At 54.8% G+C, this 25,437-nt stretch overlaps 1 protein-coding gene across 1 annotated transcript; it reads right to left on the bottom strand.

Annotated features, from left to right (window-relative positions):
* NOTCH4 (notch receptor 4) lies at nucleotides 1-24,956 on the bottom strand. The gene is made up of 29 exons (XM_089918611.1): nucleotides 24,728-24,956; nucleotides 23,845-23,926; nucleotides 23,366-23,658; nucleotides 21,227-21,796; nucleotides 20,880-21,116; nucleotides 20,600-20,755; nucleotides 19,946-20,140; nucleotides 18,158-18,271; nucleotides 16,759-16,872; nucleotides 16,550-16,672; nucleotides 15,548-15,707; nucleotides 14,774-14,919; nucleotides 14,210-14,362; nucleotides 13,871-13,988; nucleotides 13,553-13,640; nucleotides 13,051-13,204; nucleotides 11,160-11,344; nucleotides 8,937-9,189; nucleotides 8,575-8,687; nucleotides 7,084-7,607; nucleotides 6,126-6,509; nucleotides 5,842-6,017; nucleotides 5,079-5,298; nucleotides 4,818-4,899; nucleotides 4,581-4,719; nucleotides 3,771-4,066; nucleotides 3,381-3,528; nucleotides 2,771-2,868; nucleotides 1-2,602 (listed from the first exon to the last, which is right to left on the bottom strand). Exons 1-29 carry the CDS (start codon nucleotides 24,795-24,797, stop codon nucleotides 1,913-1,915), a joined length of 6,081 nt encoding a protein of 2,026 aa, XP_089774737.1. The 5' UTR covers nucleotides 24,798-24,956; the 3' UTR covers nucleotides 1-1,912.
* Nucleotides 24,957-25,437: the final 481 nt, after the last annotated feature.

Raw genomic sequence — 25,437 nt, forward strand, 5'->3', positions numbered from 1 at the left:
TTCCTGGTCAGCACCCCCCCGGGCCCCGCCCATCCCTGTCAACTTCCTCCAGTTCTCTTTTCCCACCCAACGGCTTGCTTGACCTCTCTCGCCCCGGGGGAGCACAGAGACTGGAAAAACTCCTCCAGCTGCAGTAGGGATGGGGGTTCAGAGGGGGAAGGACTTTTGGCTTTCTCATCTCCAGAGCCTCAGGAACCCCCTAACCTCCTGCTCTGTTCCCTCCACCCCCCTCCCTCCCCTTCAGTTCTGTCAACACAGGAACTAGCTACAGAGGAAGTGGTTTCACTCCTCAGAATCCCCCCACCCCCCCACTCCTTACCCCAGGTACCTTCCCTAAGAAGGACCTGCCCCCTGCTTCCCAGCTTCCCTCAGACTTATTGGGTCGGGGAGGGGCATGTTTCCAGTGGGAAGCAGAGGATGTCAGGCCCTCAAACATACATATACCCCTAGCACTGTGTCTAACAAATATGTGTTAAATAGTTATCATTGCCCTATACGTGCTTAGAGTCTATTTAGGGCACAAAATATGCACCAAACGTAAGAGACGCAGGGGAAGCTTTCCTTTCGTCATGAAATGGAAAAGGGAGAGGGAACCACAGCCTGCCCTGGTCTTTGATCAATGCTAGTCAGGCTGGCTGGCACCAAGGTGGGAACAGGACAGAGACATTTGGGACCTCTAAATGGCAGCCTGTCATGTTAGCTGAGTGACTGAGCATGAAATATGATGAAGAGGTCAGGTTCTGCCACTTAGGGCTTTGCAATCTTGGGCAAATACAATCTCTGTGCCTCAGTTTCTGAAGGAGTAAAATGGAGGTTTTTTTTTTAATAGCGTTGATACGAGGATCAAATGTGATAAAGCATTTGGCACATAGTGAATGCTCATAAATGGTAGTTATTATTCGTTTTCAATATGCTTCATGTCTCCGTGTCTCAGGTCTATCGCCATGAAAGAGGTATAGCCATATTGCTGAATGGTGGTTAAAGTTTGAGGTGCTCTCTCCATCTCCCTCTACATGAGGCCTCAGGAATCTCCCAAGTGGCTATAAAAAAATGCCCTTGGAAGAGGGACAAAGGGTATGCATGGTTTAGTGTGTGTGTGTGTGTGTGTGTGGTTTCTCATTGGGCTACTAGAGACTCTTGCCTTTAGATGATACCCTAAGTTAACATAGGACCCCAAATCTACTCATTCCTGCTCTTAAAACTGTACTCAAAGCTTCCATCCAAATGTTGAACCTAGGGCACAAAATTCTGAAAACACTCTGCAGTCAACTTCGTGTTTTTTCCATTCCCCAACCCCTCCAAAAGACGGTAACACTTCAAATCAGCTTTATTATGGGGTGACAGATTTGGGGTTCTTAGATATAGTGGTGGCTAGAAGAGTGGCAGGCACTTCATCCCTGCAGTGGTTTGTTTGGGGGTGGGGTGAGGTGGGGAGAATGCAAGGAGTCATCAGCTGGAGTGACCCTTGGCCCTGCCTTCTGTGCCTACACAGTGCCTGGCACACAGGAGGTGCTCAATAAATATCTGTCAGCCGTTTGTGGGTAGTGGGGGTTACAGGCGATAGAGGCTCCCTTTGGAAACAGTATACAGGAAAGAACATCTTACATTCTATCTGTCTGCAGTTCTTGGTTCAGGGGTACTTCTCCCATTCCCCTCCATCCTCCTGTAACACCTCATCCTTATTTTCTGTGAGAGAGGCTGGGCCTGCTTCATCCCAGCACCCCGAACCCTCTTTCCAGGGCTGCAGTTTCTCCACGTGGAAGACGATGTGGCATACACCATTTTGGGAGAGACACTACACTCATGACCCCTCACTTTTGAGGCTCAAGGATCTTAAAATCTGGAGGCCTTCCATACTGCTTGTCATTTAATGAGTACTCACTTTTAGAATCCCTCCCTGACATGCAGCCTTTTATTTCTCACCCTCGCCTCCCGCATTTAAGGTTATTACTTGGTGGGCTGGGGGACCCCATGCAACTTGAGGGGATCCCCGCTCAGGGGACGGAGTGAGGCAAGGAGGCGGGACTGGAGTGTTGGAGGTGGGGCCGCAGGCTCCTAGAGCCACCCAATCGCAGGGCCAGTCAACAGCTGAGGCCACACCCCCGCTCCCGGCCGCGACCCCGGATCTTCCTCGCACTATTGCAAGGTTGGACGGAGGCCCGCGCATGCCTGCAGAAAACCTACGGCCGCGGAGGGGCGGGCCTTCTCCTGCTCCTTTCGATAGGCTTCGGCAGTGCGAATAGGCCCCGCCCCCATGGGCGGCCAAGTCTACGGACAAAGTCCGGGCTTGAGGATAGGCTCCGGCTGACAGCGTCCGGCAGCGCGGCTGAGCCCCGCCCCCACGCGGGGGCACGCTTCCTGATGCAGTCCGCGCGCGCTGCAAGGCGCCGGCGCCGCGGCCCGGCGTCGCTTTGTGACGAGCCTCCGGTGGTCCCGCCCCTTCCAGCAGCGTCAGCAGATCCCAGTGGTTGCGCTGGCGTGCGATGTCCCCGGGCGCTAGCCCGGCTTGGTCCCGCAGCCCTCGGGCGGCTCCCAGCCCCAGCAACAGCTGGGCTACCTCCATGGCTCCTTCTCGGGCCGCCAGGAACAGCGGCGTCTGCTCCTGCCCGGGAGGAAACAGCCAGCGGGGGCGGTCAGGGAAGGCCACGCCCACAAGACTGGCCCTCCTACTTGACCGGTGGTCCCTCCCCCTTCAGGTTTTTCGGAGTTCCGGCGCTTTGCACCTCTCCCGCGTCAGCTTAATTGTTGGGGGCCCGCTACCCGGTCTAACCCTGCCGTCCAGTGCGTCTTTATCGGCTCCGGCCTGGAGAAGGGAGCGGGCGGCCCGGGCGTTGTTCACGGCGGCGGCCCAGTGCAGCGCGGTTTTTCCTAGGGCACCACGTGAGAGGTTGTTACCCCGAGGCTGGGGGCCCGACGCCTGGGTTCCTGTTTCCCACGGATTCTGGACTTGGGGGAAGGGCTATTCAGCCCGCCGGGTCCCTCAAAGGCGGAAGCGTTGCCCGGGTGACCGCCGGCTTGCAGGAAGCGTTGCCCCAGTGACGTCACCGGCGCGCGGGAGGGACAATGGGGCATTGTTCTGGGGTCAATGGGACCGGCAGACCACGTCCCTCCCACGAGACCCCCTCCCTTCTCACACTCTTCCCCCATCCTAGTTCCCAGTGGACTAGGGTAGTGTGTGTGTGTTTGAGGATGATGAGGGCAGACTCACTTGCTGCCTACTGCCACCGTACTGTGCAGATTTACCACCTTGACAGCGGGGTGGGAGGGAATGCCCCAGCTTCCAGTTGGTCCCTCTGCTAACCCCCCTTTTTTGCATCTTATCTCACACCCCATTTGCTCAACTTCTTGATAGCACAACGTCAACTTCCCCAGATCCATACCCCATTTATCTCTGGCCCCCACATCTGCTTGGGCTGCAATCAGTTCTTCAACCAGGTCCTCAACAGCTAGCCTGGCGGCCAGCATCAGGGCTGTGGTCCCATCCTCTGTCCGCGCATCTACTGCAGTCTGTCTGCTGCGGAGTAAGAGCTGGGGCGGGGTGGGGGTGGGGCGGCAGAGAGGGCCAGTGACCCCTGGTATATCTGGACTGCTAGCTAAGGTCCCTCACACTGTTAAGCACCTCCGAATCCATATTCATCCATCTGTTCTTGTTTCTCTTTCAGTCCCCCGTCTCACATCACCTTCCTCTCTGCCAAACCCCGAGGATGCTATTGCCCAGCCTTACTTGCAAGTTTGCCCCGTTTCCTTTAGCAGCCCCAGTGTGCACTGACCTGGCAAACCTCCCGAGCATCAGCAGCCACAGCGGTGTGAAGCGGGGTGCGCCCTGCCCGGTCTGGCTGGTTGGGGTTGGCTCCTGCCTCAAGGAGGCGGCGGGCAGCGGTTGGCCGGGAGAATCGAGCAGCCAGGTGCAGGGGAGTCTCCCCAGTGCCCACGGTGTGAACCTGGGGACAGGCCCCTCCACCCAGCAGAGGTTCCCAGGGCTCAGGGCTTCCCAACCATGTCTCCTGATAGGTCCTGGACTCCACTCCCCCACAGCAGACTGCTGACATCAGGGGTGTCACCCCATCTGTGGGTGAGAGACATGAAGAATGGGAGACAACTGGGGAAGGGGGAGAACATGGAGGCTCAGGGAGAATCACAGCTTGAGGTGTCAGGAAGCCCAGCTTGGGTTCCTGATTTTGTGTGGCTTTAGTCAAGTGACTTTCTACTTTGTTTTTCTCTGGGCTTTGGTTTCCTCATCTGTAAAAGGAAGCATCAGGCCTTAATACTCTAACATTCTAGGGCAGTGATTCTCAAACTTGAGTCCTGGATCAGACTCACCTGCAGGGCTTGTTAAAACACAGATTCCCCAATATTTTGAATTTCTGAATCGGTAGCTCTGGAGTGGAACCTGAGAATTTATATTTCTAACAATTTCCCTGGTGATGCTGATTCTTCTGTCCTGGGACCACACTTTGAGAATGGCTGTTGGAAGCACTCACTCTAATATTAGTTTCTCCAGTTCTGATGTCAAAGGATTTTCTGATTCTAAAAGGGTCAAAGGGAGTTTTCATTTTCTTGGTCTGGGTTGGCTCACATACCAGGTCCACGGGTGTCCACATCAGGGACATCCATCTCAGAATCCTGGGGAGGAGTCAGCATGGCTGCCTGGGGGAGTTCCTGACAGTCACTACTCAGAGGCCAGAGCTGGCACTTGGAGGGTGAGGCCATTTCTTCAGCCTTGGGGATCAGGACAAGCAAGGATCAGTGAAGGAAGGTTGACTTGTCCCTTCAACCCCTCCGTCACTTTAGGACCATTCCTGCCCCAGTGCTTTCACCTGGTCCGCCTCTTCTCCTTCCTTGGGGCCTGAGCACATCACAACTCCATCCTCATCAACTTCTGCCTCTGGTTTCAGTGCCCTGGAAGGGGGTGGGTGGGTGGGGGACCTTCAGGGTCCCTAAGATTTCCAGCAGTCTTCCCACCCCTCTCCCCTTCCCGTGTCTTCAACTTCTGCATAGCGTCTCTTATTGCTTCTGATCATAAATATCTCCACAGGAAAGAGTCCCCTCCCTGAGCCCCAGTTCTTTCTCACTCTCACTTGAGGCCGATGCTGTCCTCGCCCAGCGGGGGCCGGCGTCGGCGGGGAACTGGCTGAGTCTGAGACCTTCGAGTGAACCCAGGGGGCAGCCAGAGGGCCCCATGTTCTCGGCGCTTCCGGCGGATGAGCTGGAGGACGAGAAGAGCCCCGAGGGCCAGGAGAAGCACCCCGGCCACCGGCGAGCACAGTACAGGCCAGGGAAGCTGGTTGGCGGGGGGCTCTGGTGGAAGAGACACAGTCAGAAAAAGAGGCCATTCCTGGTGAGGCTGGGTACTCTGGTGAGACTTTGGACAAGTGCAGTAACCTCTTTTTGCCTCAGTTTCCTCAACTGTAAAATGGGAATAATAACAGTACTTGCCTCATAGGGGTCGTTGGGAGGATTAAATAAGTTAATACTGTAAAATGCTTAGAGCAAGGCCTGGCACGTAGTAAGTGGTATATAAGAGCTATTATTCTCTCATGTGCTATGAATTGTTTGATACGGGGATGGTTGGATACTCTTGGCTTAGTAGAATAGACCAGAAACCCAAGGTTTGTGGGCGGTCTGTGATAGAGGTTAGAATAAAGTACTGAGGGAAGTAAAGGAGATTGCAGAGCAAATGGGCCATGAGGAGATCTAGCTGGAGAAGAACGTTAACAAAGGTAAGTCTCCACAAAGAACATTTGGGGTTCCAGTGCTTCTGTTTCATTTGACTTCATTGCTGGTTGCTGGCGTGAAAGCTGGCCTGGGAGCAAAGTCAGGGGAAATGATGGGGCCACCTACCGGTGCCTGCACGAGGGTGGGCAGCCAGCAGGGGTCCTGGCAGTAGGGGCTCCAGGGCCCCCACTGCGGCCATCGCAGCAAGGAAGCGGAGCAGGAGCCCAGGGTCCCAGGGACAGCGGGATGCAGGATGGTCGGGGCCACAGCGGGACAAGTCCACATCCATCACCACCACAAACCTGCGGGGAAGGCACCTCAGAGACCCCTCGGTTGGTCCCTGCTTCCCTTCCCTCTGCTGGTTAAAAACTAATGTCTGCCCCCTCTTCCCCGCCTCCCAGCCTTCTTACCCAGTGCTGAGGGAGTCCGTCTCCTTGCCTGTAGGCTGTGTTTGAGGGGTTGCTCTCTCATGGTGAGAGGGGTCTGGGGCTCCTCCTAGCTCCTCTTCGGCCTGGGCTCCAGGATAGGGGTACACCATGTTCCTGCCATCACTATCTTTCCTTACCCAAAGCCCTACCCTCAGAGTCAGGGACAGCACCCGGGCCAGGGCAAGCAGCTGCCGGTCCAGGGTTGAGGGGCTCAGCACCACCAGCAGGGCCAGGGAGGGCCCCCACTCCGAATCCCCGTCTTCGGGCCTGCAGTCGCCCCCATCCCAGCCACATTCTGCAGTGTTGCAGCCCTTCTCACAGTGTCCATTGTGGAAGTGATCACGGCAGTACTGGTCATAGGCTGGACTGTGGGTTGAGGAGACGGGGACTCAGGACCCCCAAAGAAACCTGACTTCCTCATCCCAGAGAGGATTCCTGATACTCCACAGCCTCTAGGGCTCTGGTTGCTAAGTGGGGGCAGCTCTGGAGTAATGGGCTTAGACCCCGGATGGTAGGTAGTCCAGACACCCTAATGTCTACTGACACCTTGTTTCCTAACACTGTCCCCACTCTCTACCCTCGCAAACTCCTGTCTCCCTGAAGTGAAGCCCTTTTCCCTCAGGGATGCTGGTTGCTAGGGGAGATACTCCATGGCAACAGGGCTTAGAGAGAGAAGCTTGAGGCCAGAGATCCCACAGCTCTCAGAGGGTAGCTCTGAAAGAGGCAGTGCCCTCTTTCTTGGTCCCCACATTAAATATTCATGCTGCCCCATTCCTCTGGGTTGGAGTCTAGCGTCTTATACCCCTAATTAGCAATGGTTATTAGGGTGGAAACTCCCTGAAGCTTGAGGCTGTGGTCATGCTGTAACTCAAGAGATATCTATGTCCTTCCTTCTACCCTCACCCTGCCCCCGCCCAGCCCTTCAGGGTTTCAGACTCACGTGCAGGCTGGAGGAGTCTCACAGTCATAGCCATCAAACAAACACTCTTCAGAGTCACACTGTGGATGGCACTGCCCATCCCGGAAGAGAAGCCAGCACCGAGAATGGGAGGGGCAGCCCTTCCAGGGGTCTGGGACCCCCAGGGAGCAGTCCCCACCATCCCAATTTCCTCCTGGGCCGCTGCAGCCAGCGTCGCAGGCCCCATCTCCACTTCTGCCCTCACATCCCTTTGCTCCAGGCCTCTGACACCGGGGCCCTGGAGAGCTGGGAGGGCAGGAGCATCGAAAGCCTGGGCCCCCCAGCCCAGGGGTCTCTGAGCAGCTGCCATTGTGTAGGCATGGAGAAGGAGGGCCACAGCCTGGAGGGACGGGTGGGGTCAGGCAGTCAGGGCCCCCATAGCCATTGAGGCAGGCACAGCGGGGTGGGAATCCAGGCTTGTGGGAGGGCAGACACAGGCCACCGTGGTGGCAGTGATGGAGACCGCAGGAGGGGGCTCTGTGGCTGCAGGTGGGGCCTTCAAAACCCTGCGGAGAGGAGGAGAGAGATTGGGGGAAGGACCTTGTAGTATTCTCCCCACCTACCCTTAAGCTAACCCCTGCATTAAGATAACTCAGAGGGTCCTAGATTCTCATATCTGGAAGGGGCCTCAGAGAACATCAAATTCATCGTTTTACAGTAGTGGAAACCATGTCCCCCCCCCCCTTTTTTTTTCACAGAGTGACATATTGCATAGTGGGGAGAATGGATGAAACAGCTGTTCGCAAGAACGTGGGTGAAAGAATGAATCTATGTACACGTATAACTGAATCAATTTGCTGTATACCTGAAGCTAACACAGCATTGTAAATCAGCTATACACCAATTTAAAAACAAAACAAAACAAAACATGGGTGAACTGTCATCATGATGTGAGTCCTGGAAGACGAAACTGTTAACAGAGTCATAGTAACTGAACTAATACTATATTATCTTGATCCTTGGAGATAGGATTATGTACTTTCTCTTCCTCTGGAAGGGGAACAGGATACAGGAGGACATAAGTACATGAAAGTTATTATTAATATTGTAATTCTTGTTTTAGGTTCATGGGTGTTATCTTGTAAGGATAATTAAAAGAAGGCAGTACCTAAACTAATGTTAGTTTGTACGTTAGTGTATCACGAACCAAGGCTTAAGATTAACTCACTTTTATGCACCTGAGGTCTATAAACAAATACACACACGGAGTTAAAAGAACTTATCCAAGCTCACCCAGCTGGCCTTGGGGACCTTCCCTTAGGCAGTGCCCGTGGTTTCTGAAAGTTCCATTCATGCTACCACCTGATCCTGCCTTTCCCCACGACTGCTGCTGAGAGCCACTTACCACTGTGGACATGAGATGGCTTTCTCCAATAGTTGCCACTCCAGTGCTCCCCCAGGTTCCCGGCTCAGGCATTCTCACCTTACGTCAGCGTTGGGGGCAACAGAGAAAGCAGCTTTGTGGTCTCTCACCTGGGGGCAGTGGCAGGTGAATCCTGGGGGTGGTCCTGCTGTGGCCTCACAGGACCCTCCGTGGGAGCAGGGCTGGCTCTGGCAGGGGTCTAGCTCCACTTCACACCACTGGCCTGTGGCAGGGGTGGGGTTAAACATAACACTGTGTTTCAGTCGCTGCCTCCTTGCTAGCTCGTTCCTGGGAGACAGCCCAGCACTAGCCGCACAGGCAAAGGGGTGGTGGGCATGTTCTCTGGTGTGGGGTGTAGAGGCAGGGGGATGGACCAGGTGACTAGGCTGCCTCATGGGTGGGGATTGTCTGGGTTTCCATGGTCAATTCAGCTGTGCCCAGAAATGCTCATACCCCCTCTCTCAGACCTTACCTGTGTGTCCAGGCAGACACTGGCAGTAGAAGGCATTGGCCAGAGAGTGGCAGGCTGCAGTGCCTGTGGGGTGACAGGGCTGGTCCAGACATTCATCCACGTCCCCCTCACAGCGCAGCCCCACAAAGCCTGGAGGGCAGGCACAGTGGAAGCCTCCAGGTTTGGGGGTGCACGTTCCATGGTTGTGACAGGGCTGGGATTGACAAGCGTCAGGTTCCTTTGAGCAGTTCTGTCCACTGTAGCCTGGTGTACACTTGTAGGCAAAGGGGGTCAGACAGGGAACCAGTAAATGAGCCCATCCTGGCACTCTGGGGGACCCAGCTCCAGGTAGTTTGCCAGCACCCCACCTTCCAACTCAGAGCATCACTCAGCTCACCGTCCATCACAGCCACGTGTAGCTTAACCCTTGTACCTCAACTCCACATGATACACAATTATTTGATAATATACAACTTAACCACTTCCCAGTCCCAAACAATCTCTTTGATTCATTGCCACTAGATATAGCTCCGATTTTGAAAAATCCTTCTTCCCCCAGCCACACACCCACTGGGTTCGCTCATGCTTAATTAATTTATAACCATTTATTGAACGCCTGCTTTGTTTTATGCCAGGCACCTTTTCAGGCTCTAGGAATATAGAGAAAATTAGAACTCATCCCTGCTTCTATGAAATTCTCAGTCAACCAGAGGAGAGACCGCTAGCACTGATTGCATAATTTATATACATAACCTCATAAGACCCTCCTAACAACCCTCTATATGAATCATCTCATTTGAGTCTCACTTTGCAGAAAAGGAAACTGATTCCTTGAAAGATGAGTGACTTGCACAAGCCACACAGTTGGTGGGTGGCAGAGCTGGGATTTGATGCGTCTATGACTCCATAACTGATGACCTTAACCATTTTCTGATTATCTCATATCATTTTGCTAGTGAGGGAAGAGTCATTGATGAGGTCTGTATCATGTGCCAAGTTCTTGCAGGAGGAAGGAGAGTATGCAAGAATGGAGTACCAGGAAGGCTTCAGAAAAATGGAGGAAAAGGGATTCACAAAGCATCCGAGGAATGGCCAGAGAGCCGGAAGAAGCAGATGAGGGGCGTGTTTGGAAATTTCTGGAGGAAGGAGTTTCATGAAAGAGGAAATAGAGCTGAGTAATGGGTACACGGGGGTTCACTACTGATCAGTGCGCTGCTTTTGTGTATGTTTGAAAACGCTCATAATAAAAAGTTAAAAAATAAAATTTAAAAGTTAAAGAAAGGGCTTCCCTGGTGGCGCAGTGGTTGGGAGTCCGCCTGCCGATGCAGGGGACGCAGGTTCGTGCCCCGGTCCGGGAAGATCCCACATGCCGCGGAGCGGCTGGGCCCGTGAGCCATGGCCGCTGAGCCTGCGCGTCCGGAGCCTGTGCTCCGCAACGGGAGAGGCCACAACAGTGAGAGGCCCGCGTACCGCAAAAAAAAAAAAAAAAAAAAAAAAAGTTAAAGAAAGAGGGTGGTTAAAGGATCATGCCTTCTATCCAGACTCGTGTTTGTGAGTACAGGGATCAGGCTGCTTGGACTTGAGTCCCAGCTTTGCCTTCCCGTCCTGCTCAGTGACCTGAACCACCAAGGTAAGGCCCTGACCCAGTCTGGAGAGAAGTTAGGGACGTTCCCCCGAGGCAGACGCCTCCTGGGCACCATCCAGTGGAAGAGGGGTGAGGAAAGCCCCCAGAGAGCCGGTCTGGGGTGTAGGGAAGTCAGCTGCAGTTTTGTGTTGCTGGAGCAGGGTTAGGGGTTGGCGGGGAGAGATGAGGCCTGAGAGGCAGGCAGGGCTGGGTCGTGCCAGGCTTGGGACTTCACTGCGAAAGAGGTGGGCAGCCACTGAAGGGTTTTAAGCAGGAGAGTGACAGGCCAGCTTAATATTTTCAACGGAGAGCCCTAGTGGTGAAGTAGAGGCGAACCTTTAGGAGGACAAGTGTGGAAGCAGGGGTGACAGGAGGCTGATGCAGGCGTCCGGGCGGAATGCAACGAAGCCCTGGACTAAGGCAGTGGCATGAGGGTGAAGGGGCAAGGACAGAGTTGAGAAATATTTAGGAGGTAAAATTAACCTGACTTGGTGGTTGGTTGGATGTGTGGGGTGAATGAAAAGAAAATGCCCTCTCCCCCTCCCCTTTCTGCCCCATGACTGCTGTTTCCCACATCCAGCCCAAATTTGTCTTCCCCCACCTCCTCTAGACCCTCTCACCTGGCAGATATAACCATTAGGTTGGGCCATGCAGGTGGCCCCGTGCTGGCAGGGCCTGGACTCACAGGGGTTCACCCTCTCCTGGCATATACTGCCTTGGAATCCAGGGGGACAGTGGCAGAAATGGGAGGGGCCGCTGTCAATGCAGATGCCTCCATTCTGGCACAGGGAAGAGACTTCTGTGCCTGGGAAGAGAGACACACAGGGATTGATAAAGCTAGGTGGGGTGGAAGGATGCTCAGGGGCTCCAGACAATGAGCAGAGAGGTCCATGGAGGGGCCACTGACATTCCTGGGGTGGGTGGAGGCCACTCGGAGCTTGAGGAGTCAGTAACTCTTGACCCTGAAGAGATTAAAACATCAAGTTCCCGACATGGATGGACCTAGAGATTGTCATACTGAGTGAAGTAAGTCAGACAGAGAAAGACAAATATCGTATGATATTGCTTATATGTGGAATGTAAAGAAAAGGGTACAAATGAACTTATCTACAAAATGGAAATAGATTTACAGATGTAGAAGACAAACTTATGTTTACGAGGGGGTAAGTGGGGGAGGGATAAACTGGGAGACTGGGACTGACATATACACACTACTCTATATAAAATAGATAACTAGGGCTTCCCTGGTGGCACAGTGGTTAAGAATCCGCCTGCCAGTGCAGGGGACATGGGTTCGAGCCCTGGTCCGGGAAGATCCCTCATGCCATGGAGCAACTAAGCCTGTGGGCCGCAATTGCGGAGCCTGCACTCTAGAGCCCACGAGCCACAATTACTGAGCCCGCGTGCCGCAACTACGGAAGCCCACGTGCCACAACTACTGAAGCCCGTGCGCCTAGAGCCCGTGGTCCACAACAAGAGAAGCCACCACAATGAGAAGCCCGTGCACCGAAACAAAGAGCAGCCCCCGCTCGCAGCATCTAGAGAAAGCCTGCGCGCAGCAACAAAGACTCAATGCACCCAAAAGTAAATAATAAATAAATTAATTAATTTTTAAAAATCGATAACTAATAAGGACCTATTGTATAGCACAGGGAGCTCTACTCAATACTCTGTAATGGCCTATACGGGAAAAGAATCTAAAAAAGAGTGGATATATGTATATGTATAACTGATTCACTTTGCTGAAAACCTGAAACTAACACAACATTGTAAATCAACTATACCCCAACTTAAAAAAAAAAAAAATCAAGTTCCTCCTCCTGCCTGTTTTGTCAGAATGGAGAGAAATACCTCTTCTTTGGCTTATCAGGGCATTATAAGCAACTATATTCTTGGCTTTAAATGTCTCAAGCAAGAAAGAACTCAAGAGAAACTTCAGGTGGGGACACCTGAAGTGGCTTAACTAATGGTCTAAGTCCATCCCCTGGGTTTTGCATCCTCTGATGTTCTCTCACAGTGATTCCCATCAGCCATCCCCTAACCTCACAATGGTCTCTTTCCTAAGTTCTTCTCATAACAAAACTTATTTGAACAAGAGATAATTTCACCCAGGGGTTGGCATAACATCCAAGTGAGTGGGGCATGGCGAAGTGTGTTGGGTGTAGTTGGTTAAGCGTGGTTCACTCTAGCTGAGTTATGATGGTAAAGACAGTGCTGAGTTGTTCCACGCTGGATCACTGGGTTATGTCCCTGGTGGTTGTGTTAAACTGGAGTCTGGTTGACTGGGCTGGGTGGTGTTGCTTGTGTTGTGTTGAACGTGGTGCTAGGAGTTGAGTTGTGTTAGGCTGTCCTGGGTGTTGAGCTGCAGCATCAATAACTGGTTGTCTGTGTTGCTTTGACTCTTGGTCCACTGTTTGTCCAAATGCTGTGTGTGGATGTCCTTAGGGGTGGGGTAGAGGAGGACACTCTTTTGCTCTTCGTCTGCCCCATAGTCAGTCCTTGGGTCAGTACCTTGGCTCAGAGCAGCCTTCTGGCAGGAGGACAGCGGTAGGTCGCAGAGAGGCCCAGTCCATCCCTGGAGGCACAGGCACTGGAAGGAGGGCCCAGTCTGGAGGCAGTGGGAATTGTGTGGACAGGGCTTCTGAGCGCATGAGTCGATCAGCGTCTGAGGGTTAGGAGGGAGCGTGAGGCAGGAAAGAACACCAGGTTCCCAGGCCTAGAGATTGTCCCCTGCCAGTGTCTCAAAATCCCTTACCCTGAAAACTCTCTCCTGAATGGTCTGGGACTAGGTCAACCTCCCTGGATTCCTTGGATACCCACATCCCAGAACAGTCGCTGGGATCAGAAATCCTTTTAGTGAACCATACAGATCTCAAGTTAGACCTCAACTCCTAGACTTCCACGTGGATACCCCTCCTAAGCTTCCCTGCTGCCACCTTTTAATACCCGAGGCCCTCTTACTAGAGCTCTCCTGCCCCTCCCTCCTCAGCACACCTGGCTCAGTGCCCCTCACCTGGCAGCTGCCTCCTGTGTAGCCAGGGGGACAGAGGCAGCGGGGACCCTGAGGGCTGTCTTGGCAGGTTGCCCTGTTCCTACAGGGGCTGGATAAGAAAGAGAGAGGGCACAGTAGGAGGAAGGCCAGGGCAACAAGGGGAGGGAGTGTGTGATGTGGTGGCAGGCAACCACTGGGGAGATGGGAAAGTAGGAGGGAAGGCAGAGTGAAAGGATGTGGGATGTGGGATGAGAGGCAGCATGGCGCCCCAGAGGAGATGGAAAGGAAGGGTGGTGAGGGCTCCCTCCCTCCCTCCAGGGGTCTCTGTGCCCTGCTCACCTGTCCGCACAGCTGGGACGGATCCTTCCCTCGCAGCGTGGGCCCTGGAAGCCCGTGGTGCAGAGGCAGGAGTAGGTGCTGGGCCTGTTCACACAGGTGCCCCCATTGAGGCACGGTGCTGGAGAGAGGAGGCTGTGAGGGGTTGGGTTCCTTGCCTGTAACCTGGCCTGTGGCCTCAGTCACACCACACACGGGGCACCCCCCCGCCCCCCGCAACTTCCCCACCCAAACAACGGCTCACTGTGTCCAGTTAATTTTTTTTTAAATGTGGTACAAACATACCCTGACCAGTTTCTCCATCCTCCTGCGGCCCAGACCCAGCGCATGGTGGGCACTCACCAGAGGCACAGTGGTCAATGCTGGTCTGGCAGCGGAGCCCGGTGTGGCTCAGAGGGCAGGTGCAGGAGTAGCCCCCAGGGCTGGGGCTACAGGAACCACCGTTGAGACAGGGCCCTGAGTGACAAGCTGTCACCTCCTCGCTGCAAGTGGGCCCTGAGGGAAGCGGGTGGGGTCTGAGAAAGGGAAACCTCCTTTTCTCTTCTTTTCCTGCTCTTCCCTTTCCTTCCCTTCCTCACCCCCATCCCCCAACCTCTTTTCTTTTCTCACCACCTCTTACGTCACCCGTGCCCTCTGTAGCCCATGCCCAGTTCTTTTTTTTTTTTTTTTTGCCGCACCGTGGGGCATGTGGGATCTGAGTTCCCTGACCAGGGATGGAACCTGCACCCCCTGCAGTGGAAGTGTGGAGTCTTAACCACTGGGCCACCAGGGAAGTCCCAGCCCCTGCCCAGTTCTTCTTGGTGGTGACTGAGATCCAGAGCCCTTTGGACACATGTCTCCACTGGCCTTGCCCTTGATTTAGATGGTGGTCAGCCCAGGGTATATACGGTTTAGGGAGCACCTCACCTGTGTAACCTGTGGGGCAGGTGCAGTTGAAGCCAAAGGGTTGGGGGTGGCAGGTCCCTCCGTGGGCACAGGGTGTGGAGACGCAATCCCCCAGCTCTGTGTCACACTCTGGTCCTGTCCAACCCACATCACACACACACGAGGATCTGGTCATAAAAAGAAAGGGGGGTTTTCTCTTCTCCCCTCCCCGTTGGTCAGACCCCTATGACTTCTTCTTTTTTGGCCCTGGGACTCTGGCCCCTTTCTCAGCGTCTTTGCTCTCAGCATTGTCCCCCTTCTGCCCTACCTGCCCCGCTCATTTTCTCCAACTAGATCTATCTATCTATCTATCTATCTATTCATCCATCCCTTCTATAACTTGTTTATTGTCTGTCTTTCCTCATTAGAACCAAAGCTCCATGAGAGTAGATACCTTGTCTCTTTTGTTCTGTGTTGCTCCCCCAATGCCTGGAAATGTATCCACACATAGTAGATGCTCAATAAATATTTGTCTAATGAAAGATGAGATGAATTGGTCCTGGGATTTAATACTCTTCTTTCTGCTTTGACCTCCCTAGCCCTCTGTTTCCCTCTTTATTTATGAACTCTCCCCTCATTGGATAACACTCACCAGTCAAACCCTCTCATTGGTTGTGATCTCAGAACTTTGCCATCTTCTTCCCATTCCCCATTGGTCATTTCCTACAGACTCACCCCTTACTGGCTCTTTTCTCCTGCCTTAGCTGAGGAGGACCCAGAGGAGGCTATGAATGGGGAGGGCCTGGAAGATGTTACCTCTGGCAGTGCCCATGGTGGCAGGTGCAGTTGTCTTCAGCTGGGGCACAGCCAGGGCTTCCACTGGGGCAGAGGCAGTGGGCCTCTTCCTCCGGATCCTGGCATCTTTGCTTGGGCTGGCACAGGTTGGGGGCACACAGGGGAATTTCACAGAGATGACCTGGTGTGGGGAGATTGGTCAGAGAGAAAACAGAGTCCCTCCCTGTCCTTGATGGGGCCAAAGGCCGCTTCTTATGCATGACTTGCTCACTCTTCATGAACCTGTCCTTCAGTGGCTCCCTAATGCCTCAGGATACCAACTTCTTTAGAATGCCACATGGGGTCCTGCATGCCATGGCCTTCCTACAATTGCTATGTTTCTGACCTTCGCCCCATTGTAGCCTAAGCTCTGGATGTCCTACACTCCCTTAAGCGGGGTGTGCTTTTCTTCCCTCCGTGCCTTTGCACATGCTGTTATCCACAGTTAAAACGCGCTGCCTAGCATTCTGTCTTGACAAACTCCTACTCAGTCTTTAAGACTCCGTTCAGCCATCTTTTCTCATCTCTAGTCTGGGTTGGCCAGTCCTTTGTGTTCCTATAGGATCCTGTGCATTCCTCTCTCAGAGCATGTCTCTGGGCCATAATCAACTTGTTGGTCTGTCTACAGTAGATTTAAATCCACTTGAGGATAGCAACTCTTGCTCAACTTAGTGTCTGTGTCTGGCATAGTAGACACTTAATAAATGTTTGCCAAATAAGCAGATGAATGGCTTGCCTTTGAACCTCATCCTCTGCTCCTGTTCCCCAGTCATGCCACTCATGTTGGGCCTGATGTGGGTCCTACAGTAACACTCACCCTCAGCTCCTGTACGGTTGTGCAGGTTTTGCACTGCATAAATTTAAGGGATTCCATTCTCATTCTGTTCTCACATCCCAATGCTCAAATGCTCATCAGTGACCTCTACTGTACCCCAAATGGACTCAAATACCCCTCCAGTTCTTTCCAATGCCTCCCCCGCTGACCTGTAAAGCCAGATGGGCAGAGGCAAAGGAAAGCTCCTGGGAGGTCAAGGCAGCTGGCTCCAGTGGGGCATGGGCCTCTCAAACACTCGTCCACCTCCGCCTGACAGCGTGGGCCTTCAAAGCCTATGGCACAGCAGGAGGGTCAGGGACCTGCACGGAAGTCTGCGCCTGCCCTCACTCTCGCCTCCAGAGCTTGAGCCCCAGTTTACCTGGGAGACACTTGCAATGGAAGGATCCAGGCTGGTCCTGGCACTGCCCACCGTTGGCGCAGGGAGAGCTTCTGCACTCGTTGATGTCCTCCTCACACCGGGGGCCAGTGAATCCTGGTGGGGTTGGGAGTGAGAGGGGAGAGATGACCAAGGTCTTTTTTTTCCTTTTCTTGACTTTCTCTAGATTTATGAGGGAGTTTGTTACAAATGTTTGAGCTTTACAGGCATGATTTCATGGATTCAAACAAAAAATTAGGAGTTAACACTGGTATTTAGCCTTCTCTTTACAAATACAGAAATAACATTGCTACAAATTGCAAGGGAGAGAATCTTGTTTCAAATGGTTTGGTTTGGGGTTTTGTCTAAATGTGTCATTATATAATGAAGGCACCAATATGGGAGCTTTACAAATAGTGATTTGGATTTCAGGACAAAATAGAGCATAACTTGGTAACTTTAGTCTTTTTTTTTTTTCTGTACGCGGGCCTCTCACTGCTGTGGCCTCTCCCGTTGAGGAACACAGGCTCCGGACGCGCAGGCTCAGCGGCCATGGCTCACGGGCCCAGCCGCTCCGCGGCATGTGGGATCTTCCCGGACCGGGGCACGAACCCGTGTCCCCTGCATCGGCAGGCGGACTCTCAGCCACCGCGCCACCAGGGAAGCCCAACTTTAGTCTTTATATAAATAAGGCATAACTGGATATGTGTACTAATGCTGAAAATACATTTTATCAAAAGAATAAATACAGGTCCTGGCCCTTTCCCTTGCTAGGAAAGGTGAACCTGGAGGACTTCCAGAGAAGACACCTGGGACAGGTGGAGATGACAGGAGGGTGATGCATAAAGGTGAAACAGCCACCTGCCAGCCGTGTGACTTTGGGCAAGCTACCCAACCTCTCTAGGCTCCACTTTATTCTCCTGTAAAAGGGAAATGATAATATAAACTACTCATGGTATCACTGAGAGAATTAAATGAGATAATGCCTGAAAAGTACATAGCCAAGTGCCTGGCTTAGAGTAAATATTCAATAAACATCAGTTATTATCATAACAGGGAATAGAGGGATGTCCCGTGAAGCTGGAGAAGGAAGGCCTGGGGCGACTTTCCCTGCATCCGTGGCGAACAGTGCCAAGACCAGCCGGGGACCCCCGGCATGCAGGGGGAGAGTACAGAGGACTCTGCAGGAGGGCTGGAGAGGAGGGATATTTGGGTGACCTGGCAGGACAGAGATGAGGGTGGGCGAGTAAGCAGGGGAAGATTCGGAGGACGTAACAGAAGAGAGTTTGGAGAAGAGAGAAGGAGTTGGAGAAATGGGGCGCTCCTCGGTCTGGCCCGAGAGAGCTTCAAGAGGCCACGGGCGATTGCCAGGCTGGAACCGTGGAGTGGAATCTGCACTCACCGGGCCGGCAGATGCACCGGAAGCCATTGAGCAGGTCGTGGCAGTCAGCCTGGTTCAGGCAAGGGGCAGAGGCGCACTCGTCTGTCTCTACCTCACAGAGCCGCCCTTCTAAGCCTGAGGAGGGGTCAAGGGCGAGGCTCAGCCAGGCCAGCCTTGCCTTAGCTGCTCACCCCTTCTGTCCAGGAGGCCTGGGTTCTAGAACCAGCCCTGTCCCTGACCTGCCCTGTGCCCCAGCAGGCAGCCTCTCCCAGGGGGCCGTCTGCGTGTGGGTTGGAGAGATGAACCCGAGGCCCTGCTGCTCTGCTGTGTTTGGCTCTACCCCCCTCAGGTGTGAAAGCTCGAGGAGCAGGGCTCCTGCCGGGACATGTGGGAGGGCTCTGGGGAAGTGCCTTTTGGGGCCATTCCTCTGTGCACAGAAGGCAGGGCTCACCCGGGAGGGCTGATCAGCCTGGAGGTCCTCGAGGTACCAATGTGACAAATGGGCATCTGCTTGGAGGTGATTCACTCCTCTTGTTCTACCTGGGCAGACCTCTGTGCCAGGGAGACCAGGGATCCCCAAGGTGGGGATTTGAAGGGCGTCTGGGGACCTGTGTCACTGCCATACTTGTCCTGCTTCTTCGACCTCCTCCCGGTCTCCTCTGTCTCACCCTGAACTGAAGCTGGACCTCGGCTGCCTCCCTCTTCTTGCCTGGGGAACCTGCCTCTGAAGCTCCTTGAGATCTACAACCTTGTCCCTTGGATTAGTGGATAGTTTTCTCAGCATTTATCTTTGGATGCTTCTCAGCTTAGGAAAGCTGTGTAGTATAGTGGGTAAAACTATCAAAGCTCTGGAGTTGAATCCTGGCTCTGCCACTTACTAGCTGGGCAACCTTCAACAAGTCACTTAACCTCTCTGTGCCTCAGTGTCATTTATAAAATGGGCATAGTAACAATGCTGATTTCATAGGGTTATTGTAAAGATTAGATAATGCATGTAAGATGCTCAGGCACAAAGTAAGCTGTTATTTTCCTGGTTTTATTCAGCTCCCTGATATTGGCTCTCTCACTGCCTCCCTGGAGAGATGTTTACCCCCCTTAAGACTAACTTGTAGGTAGGTGCAGCCTTGCAGCATTCCTTTCCCGTTGTACCAAATTCAAGCACACAGACCCTTTGGGATTTTTTTTTTTTTTTTTTTGTGGTACGCGGGCCTCTCACTGTTGTGGCCTCTCCCGTTGCGGAGCACAGGCTCCGGACACGCAGGCTCAGCGGCCATGGCTCACAGGCCTAGCCGCTCCGCGGTATGTGGGATCTTCCCACACCGGGGCACGAACCCGTGCCCGCTGCATCGGCAGGCGGACTCTCAACCACTGCGCCACCAGGGAAGCCCGACCCTTTGGGATTTTAAAGGTTTACTCTCAATCTCTACAGGGGAGAGGTTCTGTGATTAGGGTGAGCACTCTGGGTTGGCATAAGCAGAGGCTGCAAGCATGAAAACTTTATTCACTGCTGCTCTGCTCTCCCCTGATGGGCCTCTGTGTACAGTGGACCAGGTTGTGTACCCTGCGGTGTCTATGAAATGAATGCAGGGTTGAGCAGTGCACAGCCTCACTACTGTCTGTGGCAGTCCTTCTCCCAGGGGTCGTCAGTTTCCCAGAGTTTTCATCTGGGGGGTGAGGAGAGGAGGAGAAGCATTCTTTGCTCTCTGACCCCAACTGGCCTGAGGCTATCTGTGCTCTACAGGGGTCACGTCCAGTGGGTTTGGGATTAATCTCCCGTCTCCTCTACTTGAGGGCCCACTCAGCTGGTACCTGGTGGGCAGAGGCACTGGAAGGTGGCGAGCAAGTCCAGGCAGGTGCTGCCAGGGTGGCAGGGCTGCGACAGGCACTCATTGTGATCGGCCTCGCAGCGGGATCCCGTGTAGCCAGGGGGACAGAGGCAGTCAAAGGAGCCGGGCGTGTTGAGGCAGGAGCCGCCGTGTTCACAGGGACTGGGGCCTTGCTGGGCTAGGAGGAGAGAAGATCCGGGGGTCCTCAGGGGTCAGTGGTGGAAGGGCGAGGAGGCCAGAGTGGCAGGGAAGGTGTGGGGACCCTGTTTGTGGCTGATGAGATCAAAGTGGGGAAAGGGATTGTGGCTTTAAAATGGAGGAGGACTAAATGGGGCCTCGAGGGCTGAGGATTGGTGAGAAGACCGTGTAAGGCAGAGATGCCAAAAATGGACAAATTCAGGAAAAAGAGATGTTTACTTATTTACGTGGCCACTGTGTGGCTTGCGGGATCTTAGTTTCCCAACCAGGGATCGAACCCAGGCCCTTGGCAGTGAGAGTACGGGGTCCTAACCACTGGACCGCCAGGGAATCCCCAAGATGTTTATATTTTTAATTTGGAAAACAATTGGCCTGTTTCCCTCCTCAGTGCAGAGGCTGTCTGGGGGCTCAGAGAGGGTCTCATGTGGAGGTGCCTCACCCATCTGACACTCGTCCAGATCCTGGTGGCAAGTGGGCCCCGTGTAGCCAGGCTGACACACGCAGAATGTGGAGCCCCTCAGGGGGTTGGTGTTGCACTGGGCTTCCCGATGGCACGGCTGGCTCAGACACATGTCCTCCATGTGGCACAGGAGGCCTGGAGGGCAGGGTGGAGGCGAGGCTCTCAGAGGCCGCCTGAAGCTCCCAGCTGCCCTCCTGGTGCTTCTGTCACGTACCATCTCCACCTCCCGCCTCCCGCCTCCCTGTACCCCGTGTCACACCTGTGCGGCCAGGTGGACAGAGGCAGGAGAAGGAGCCCACACGGTCGATGCAGGTGGAACCTGGGGCACAGGTGGCGGCAACACAGTCGTCCAGGTTCTCCTCGCAGCCCGTGCCCCCCCAGCCGCTCACACACACACAATGGAAGCCACCAGCTGAGTTCTGGCAGGTACCCCCGTTTCTGCAGCGAGGGGGACCCTGAACCTCACATTCGTCCACATCTTCAGAGCAATCCCAGCCTGCCAAGGGGAAGGGGACAGGTGCTGGAGCTGGGGGCCCTGTGAGGAGTGGAGAACAGGGGCTGACCATCTGGGCCACTGGTGCCATCAACTTGGCTGAAACGACTCACCTGTCCAGGCCTCTGGGCAGAGGCAGGTGTAGGTGCCCAGCCCATCCTGACAGGTGCCCCCGTTCTGACACTGGTGCCCGACACAGTCATCTGGATTCACCTCACAGCTTGGGCCTGTGAAACCTGACAGGGTCATGCGATCAGCTGAGGGAAGGGGACCCATGGGAGACAACCTCCGTGCCCAGAGAGAGGGGCTGCAGGAAGACCCCTGCGAGGACACACCTGGGGGACACAGGCAGAGGTGGAAGGTGGAGTCTCTCCCTGGAACCACTTGACAGGTGCCCCCATTGGGACAGCCCCTGGGAGGGCAGGGTCCTGGCCGGAGCTCACAGCGTGGACCCCCCCACCCAGCGGGGCAGAGGCACTGGAAGGACCCCAGGGTGTTATGGCAGGAGGTGCCCTTGGGGCAGGGTCCTGGGTCCAGGAAACACTCGTTGACATCGCGTTCGCAGGCATGGCCCTCGAAGCCAGGTGGGCAGCGGCACTGGATCTGGGGGTATGTGGCCAGACACACCCCTCCGTTGACGCAGGGGTTGGCTGAGCAGAAGTCCCGGAGCTGGCAGTGCTCACCTGAGGCAGAGGACGGGGCAGGGGGGCATTTTCCTAGCACTGCACAAATTCCAGCTCCTCTGAGATGACCCAGCTCTCACTCTGGATTATCTCTGTGTCGAATTTCATATTTTCTTCCCTTCCCTCCCATACCCTCTCTGCCCTATTCCATCACCCTCACTTTTATCATTCTTCGGGAGGGTTATATCTGGAGTGACCACATTTCTCAAGCTGAAAACTGAACATGTAGCTCTTGGTGGGAGTACTGTGAATCAGCCCTGCTTGGGAAAATCTGGGACGGAGGGTTCCTCTAGTGGTGACCTTGGTGGTGAATTAGAAAGCGCGCAGCCTCTGCAAGCAGGAGACTTAGCCCCTTGCCTTGCCCCGCCAGCTGTGTGCCCTCGGGCTGTCGTCTTGCCTCTCTTATCCTGATTTCCTGATCTTCAGGTGGGTGTAATGGTCCGGATAACGATAAAGAGACTCACTTCACAGCCGTGTGCACCAGTGGGAATGGTGGCGCTGGCGGCGCTGGCGCTGGTACTGAGCTAAGTAAGCACTTCCTGAGCATCGCCCCCTTTCTTCTTGACAACAACCTTATGAAGTGTGGACATCGGCTGACAACCGAGGACCCAGACAGCTTAAATATCTTATGCAAGGTCACATGTCTAGTCAGTGGCAGAGCTGGCAATGGACCCGAGGAGGGGGCCGCCCGGAGCCCCTACTCTGAAGCACAAGGCATGGCAAGTTGCCACTGACTATCCTTCCTGTCTGGTCTCGGGCCCCGTTTCCTCAGAATTTCCTCGTCAGTTAAAAAATCTCCATGTCCTGGGCCCACCCCAGATGCACCAAGGCAGGCTCTCTGGGGCAGGGCACCGGTATTTTTAAGGCTTTCCAGGTGACTGCTATGCCTACCTAAGTTTGAGAATCTTTGTCTCTAGTCCACCCCCTCCTGGATGCGCCCACATCCCAAGCACTCTCTGACCTCGTGGCCTTTGCTGCCTGGTCCAGCCCTCCCCATCCTGGTGAGGTGCTATGGAACCTTTCTCTCCAGGGCCTCGCAGCTCTGTCCAGGCACCCCTGACCACTTCCTCATGGTAGCACACCCTGCCCATCATGTGTCCTGCTCTCTCGCTCCAGGGCTGCACCCACGTCCCGTCACACCGCCCACCACTGCAGTCTTCCCGGGTGACAGTGTGGGCTCCCACCACTCAGAATAGAAGCCATTCAGGTGCTCAGAATGCAGAGTCCTGGAAGTCCCCTGCTGTGCTAGGCATTAACCCTCTAGCTAGTGGACCGAGGGGAGGTTGAGGGGCTGGGAGAGGGGTCAGGGTGGTGTGCGAAGGGGGCTGAGGCAGTAGCTATTTACCAGCTGGCTTGGAAACACCTCAACATCTTAGCAATCGGTACTATCCTGTCGGTGAATGTCAATCTTGGGTAAATGGTTCACCAAGAATTGGCTTGTTGATTCTCGCGGCCTCTCTCCTCAAAGGGCTCACCGTCTCTCAGGCTCTATTTCCATCTTTCCTACCCCACAGCCCAGCCCGTTGCCCCTGCCTGTCCCCCTTCCTCGCCGCCCCCATCAGTGCTCACCTGTCCATCCCGGCATGCAGGAGCACTGTGGGCGGCCCGAGGCCTGGACGTGGCAGCGGCCCATTTTGGAACAGAAGGAAGAACAGGGGTCCTTGAGCTGGGCCTGGCACCTCTCACCAGTGAAGCCAGAGGGGCAGGTGCAGAAGAAGCTGGGGGCCAAGGGAGAGGGAGGGCTGGGGGAGCTGGGAAGGGTGGGAAGCAGGGCTTGACAGCTGCCTCCATTCTGGCAGAGCTGGGCATCCTGGCAGGGGTCCGGAAACTGGCATGTCTCACCCAGGAAGCCAGGGGCACACCTGGGCAGGGGAGGAGACAGGAGAGCTTACTTCCTGGCCCTCTGCTTTCTCTCCTCCCTCCCTCCTTTGCTTTCATTTGTCTCCCTTCATCTGCTTCCCCTCCTGCCTTTCTCCTTCCTTCCCATTTCTCCCCGTCCCCTCCCCTACTCCCCTTCCCAGTCTCCCACTCCCACAGGGTGCACTCACTGGCACGTCCCTTGCCCCTGAGATAGGCTCAGACAGGTGCCTCCGTTGGCACAGCGTTCTGGGAAACTCCCGCACTGCAGCCCTAGAGATGGAGATGAGGATGAGATGGGAGCGGGTAGCATTACGCTCCACTTTTCCTCCCCTGGACGCTCCGGAGGGACCTGCCTGCAGCAGCCCCGCACAGGTGCTCTGAACCCCACCATTGCCTTGATAATCTTGTTCCTAATCCCCACGTGGTGCTCACTCCCCAGCCCCCCAGATCCCAGGCCTCTCAGTTACTGATCCCCACCCCTCCTTTCCTGTTTATTCTCTGGCCTCCCAAGTCTAGCTTCAGGCTCCATCCCTCGGAAGCAAGACAACAGGAATAAGGAGGGGGGCGCTGAGGGGACTCCTGGGAGGTGAATGGCTGAAACATTGAAGGGATTTCCTCCCGGAAGGGCCCAGCATTGAGCCATCGGGGGGTGGGGACAGCTGGACCAGGAAAGGGACTTTGTGGGCCCTTGACCTTCCCGTGTCTCCATCTCCTGTTCCCTCTCATCTCTTCCCCTAGCAGGTGGTCCCTCTTTTCCCTCTCTTCCTCCTAAACGTGACTGTAAGAGCACGCTGTACCCCAGTTCCAGGGCCAACTTGGTTCTCCCTGGGGGTGGGCACCTTCTCGCCCATCCCCCCTACCGTCACCACCCCTGGCACAGGGCCCATAGCCTGGGTCTGTGTAGCTGCAGGGGCAGAGTTGTCTCTCCCTGCCGGCAGCCCCATTTGGGGCGTGAGAATCTTCTCCATCCAGTGTCGCCTCAAAGCATGCAGATTGACCCTCTGTCTCCAGCCCACTGGACATCCTCCTAAGGAAGGGGGGTTCCCTCACTTCTCCCACCCCATGCCTCACCTCTGGTCTGGACGACTGACCGACACAGCAGCAGCAGCAGCAGCGGCAGCAGCAATGAAGGGGGCTGCATTCCAGAGCCCCTGCCCAAGCCCAGATCCCCCCTGCCTCTTCCAGTGGGACCCTCAGAGCCCTCACTGAGGCAATAACCACCCACTCTGCTCCCACGGCCCCTTCTTCCTCCTCTTCGGCCTGCTGCGAACCTCACGTCTGAGCTGTTTCCTGAGTCACACAATGTCCTGGACACCCTAGTGATGCGGGGGGGGGCGGAGTGGAGGAACATTGAGGGGGATGAGGGAGGGGCCTTCTGTCCCTGACAACCCCTGGGGAGGTGGCGAGGAAGGACAGTGTGGCTGGAGTGCAAGTGATAGAAGGGGGAACGGGGTCCCTGGGAGCAGTCCCAGTCCTTCTGTTGTTCTTGTGGTCTCCCCTTTCTAGAGGTGGGAACTGCAAGGTGGCTGCCCTATGCCCTGGGGGCGGGGTGGGGTCAGGACCTGGAAACAGAGGTGTGGGGTGATGAGAGATCTCCTATTCCCCTTGTATGGAGAGGATGCTTGTTTTGCGAGGTCAGTACAGATGTTTCTCAGAGAATCTGCACGCTTCCACCCACTCATCTTGGCAGAAGGAACACAGGGGACTTCTGGGTCCACCCTTGGCTCTTGCTGGGCTGTTAGATTTCTCCTTCTGGGAAACGGAGAAGATGTTGGGCTGGT

Source organism: Delphinapterus leucas, chromosome 10, assembly GCF_059928025.1.
Source record: "Delphinapterus leucas isolate spDelLeu-1000000601 "Yukka" chromosome 10, BTC_Dleu_Yukka2, whole genome shotgun sequence".
NCBI classification, from domain to species: Eukaryota; Metazoa; Chordata; class Mammalia; order Artiodactyla; family Monodontidae; genus Delphinapterus; species Delphinapterus leucas.

Bases quoted from the DNA above. Each gene is read 5' to 3' on its own strand.
- NOTCH4 (XM_089918611.1), bottom strand. From the start codon at position 24,797: ATGCAGCCCCCTTCATTGCTGCTGCCGCTGCTGCTGCTGCTGCTGTGT. The intron at 5,299-5,841 runs GTAGGTGGCCCC...CTCTTCCACCAG, and splicing joins CCACCCTCGTGCAGGCACCG to AGCCCCCCGCCAACCAGCTT. The intron at 4,720-4,817 runs GTGAAAGCACTG...CTGATCCCCAAG, and splicing joins AAGGAGAAGAGGCGGACCAG to GCTGAAGAAATGGCCTCACC.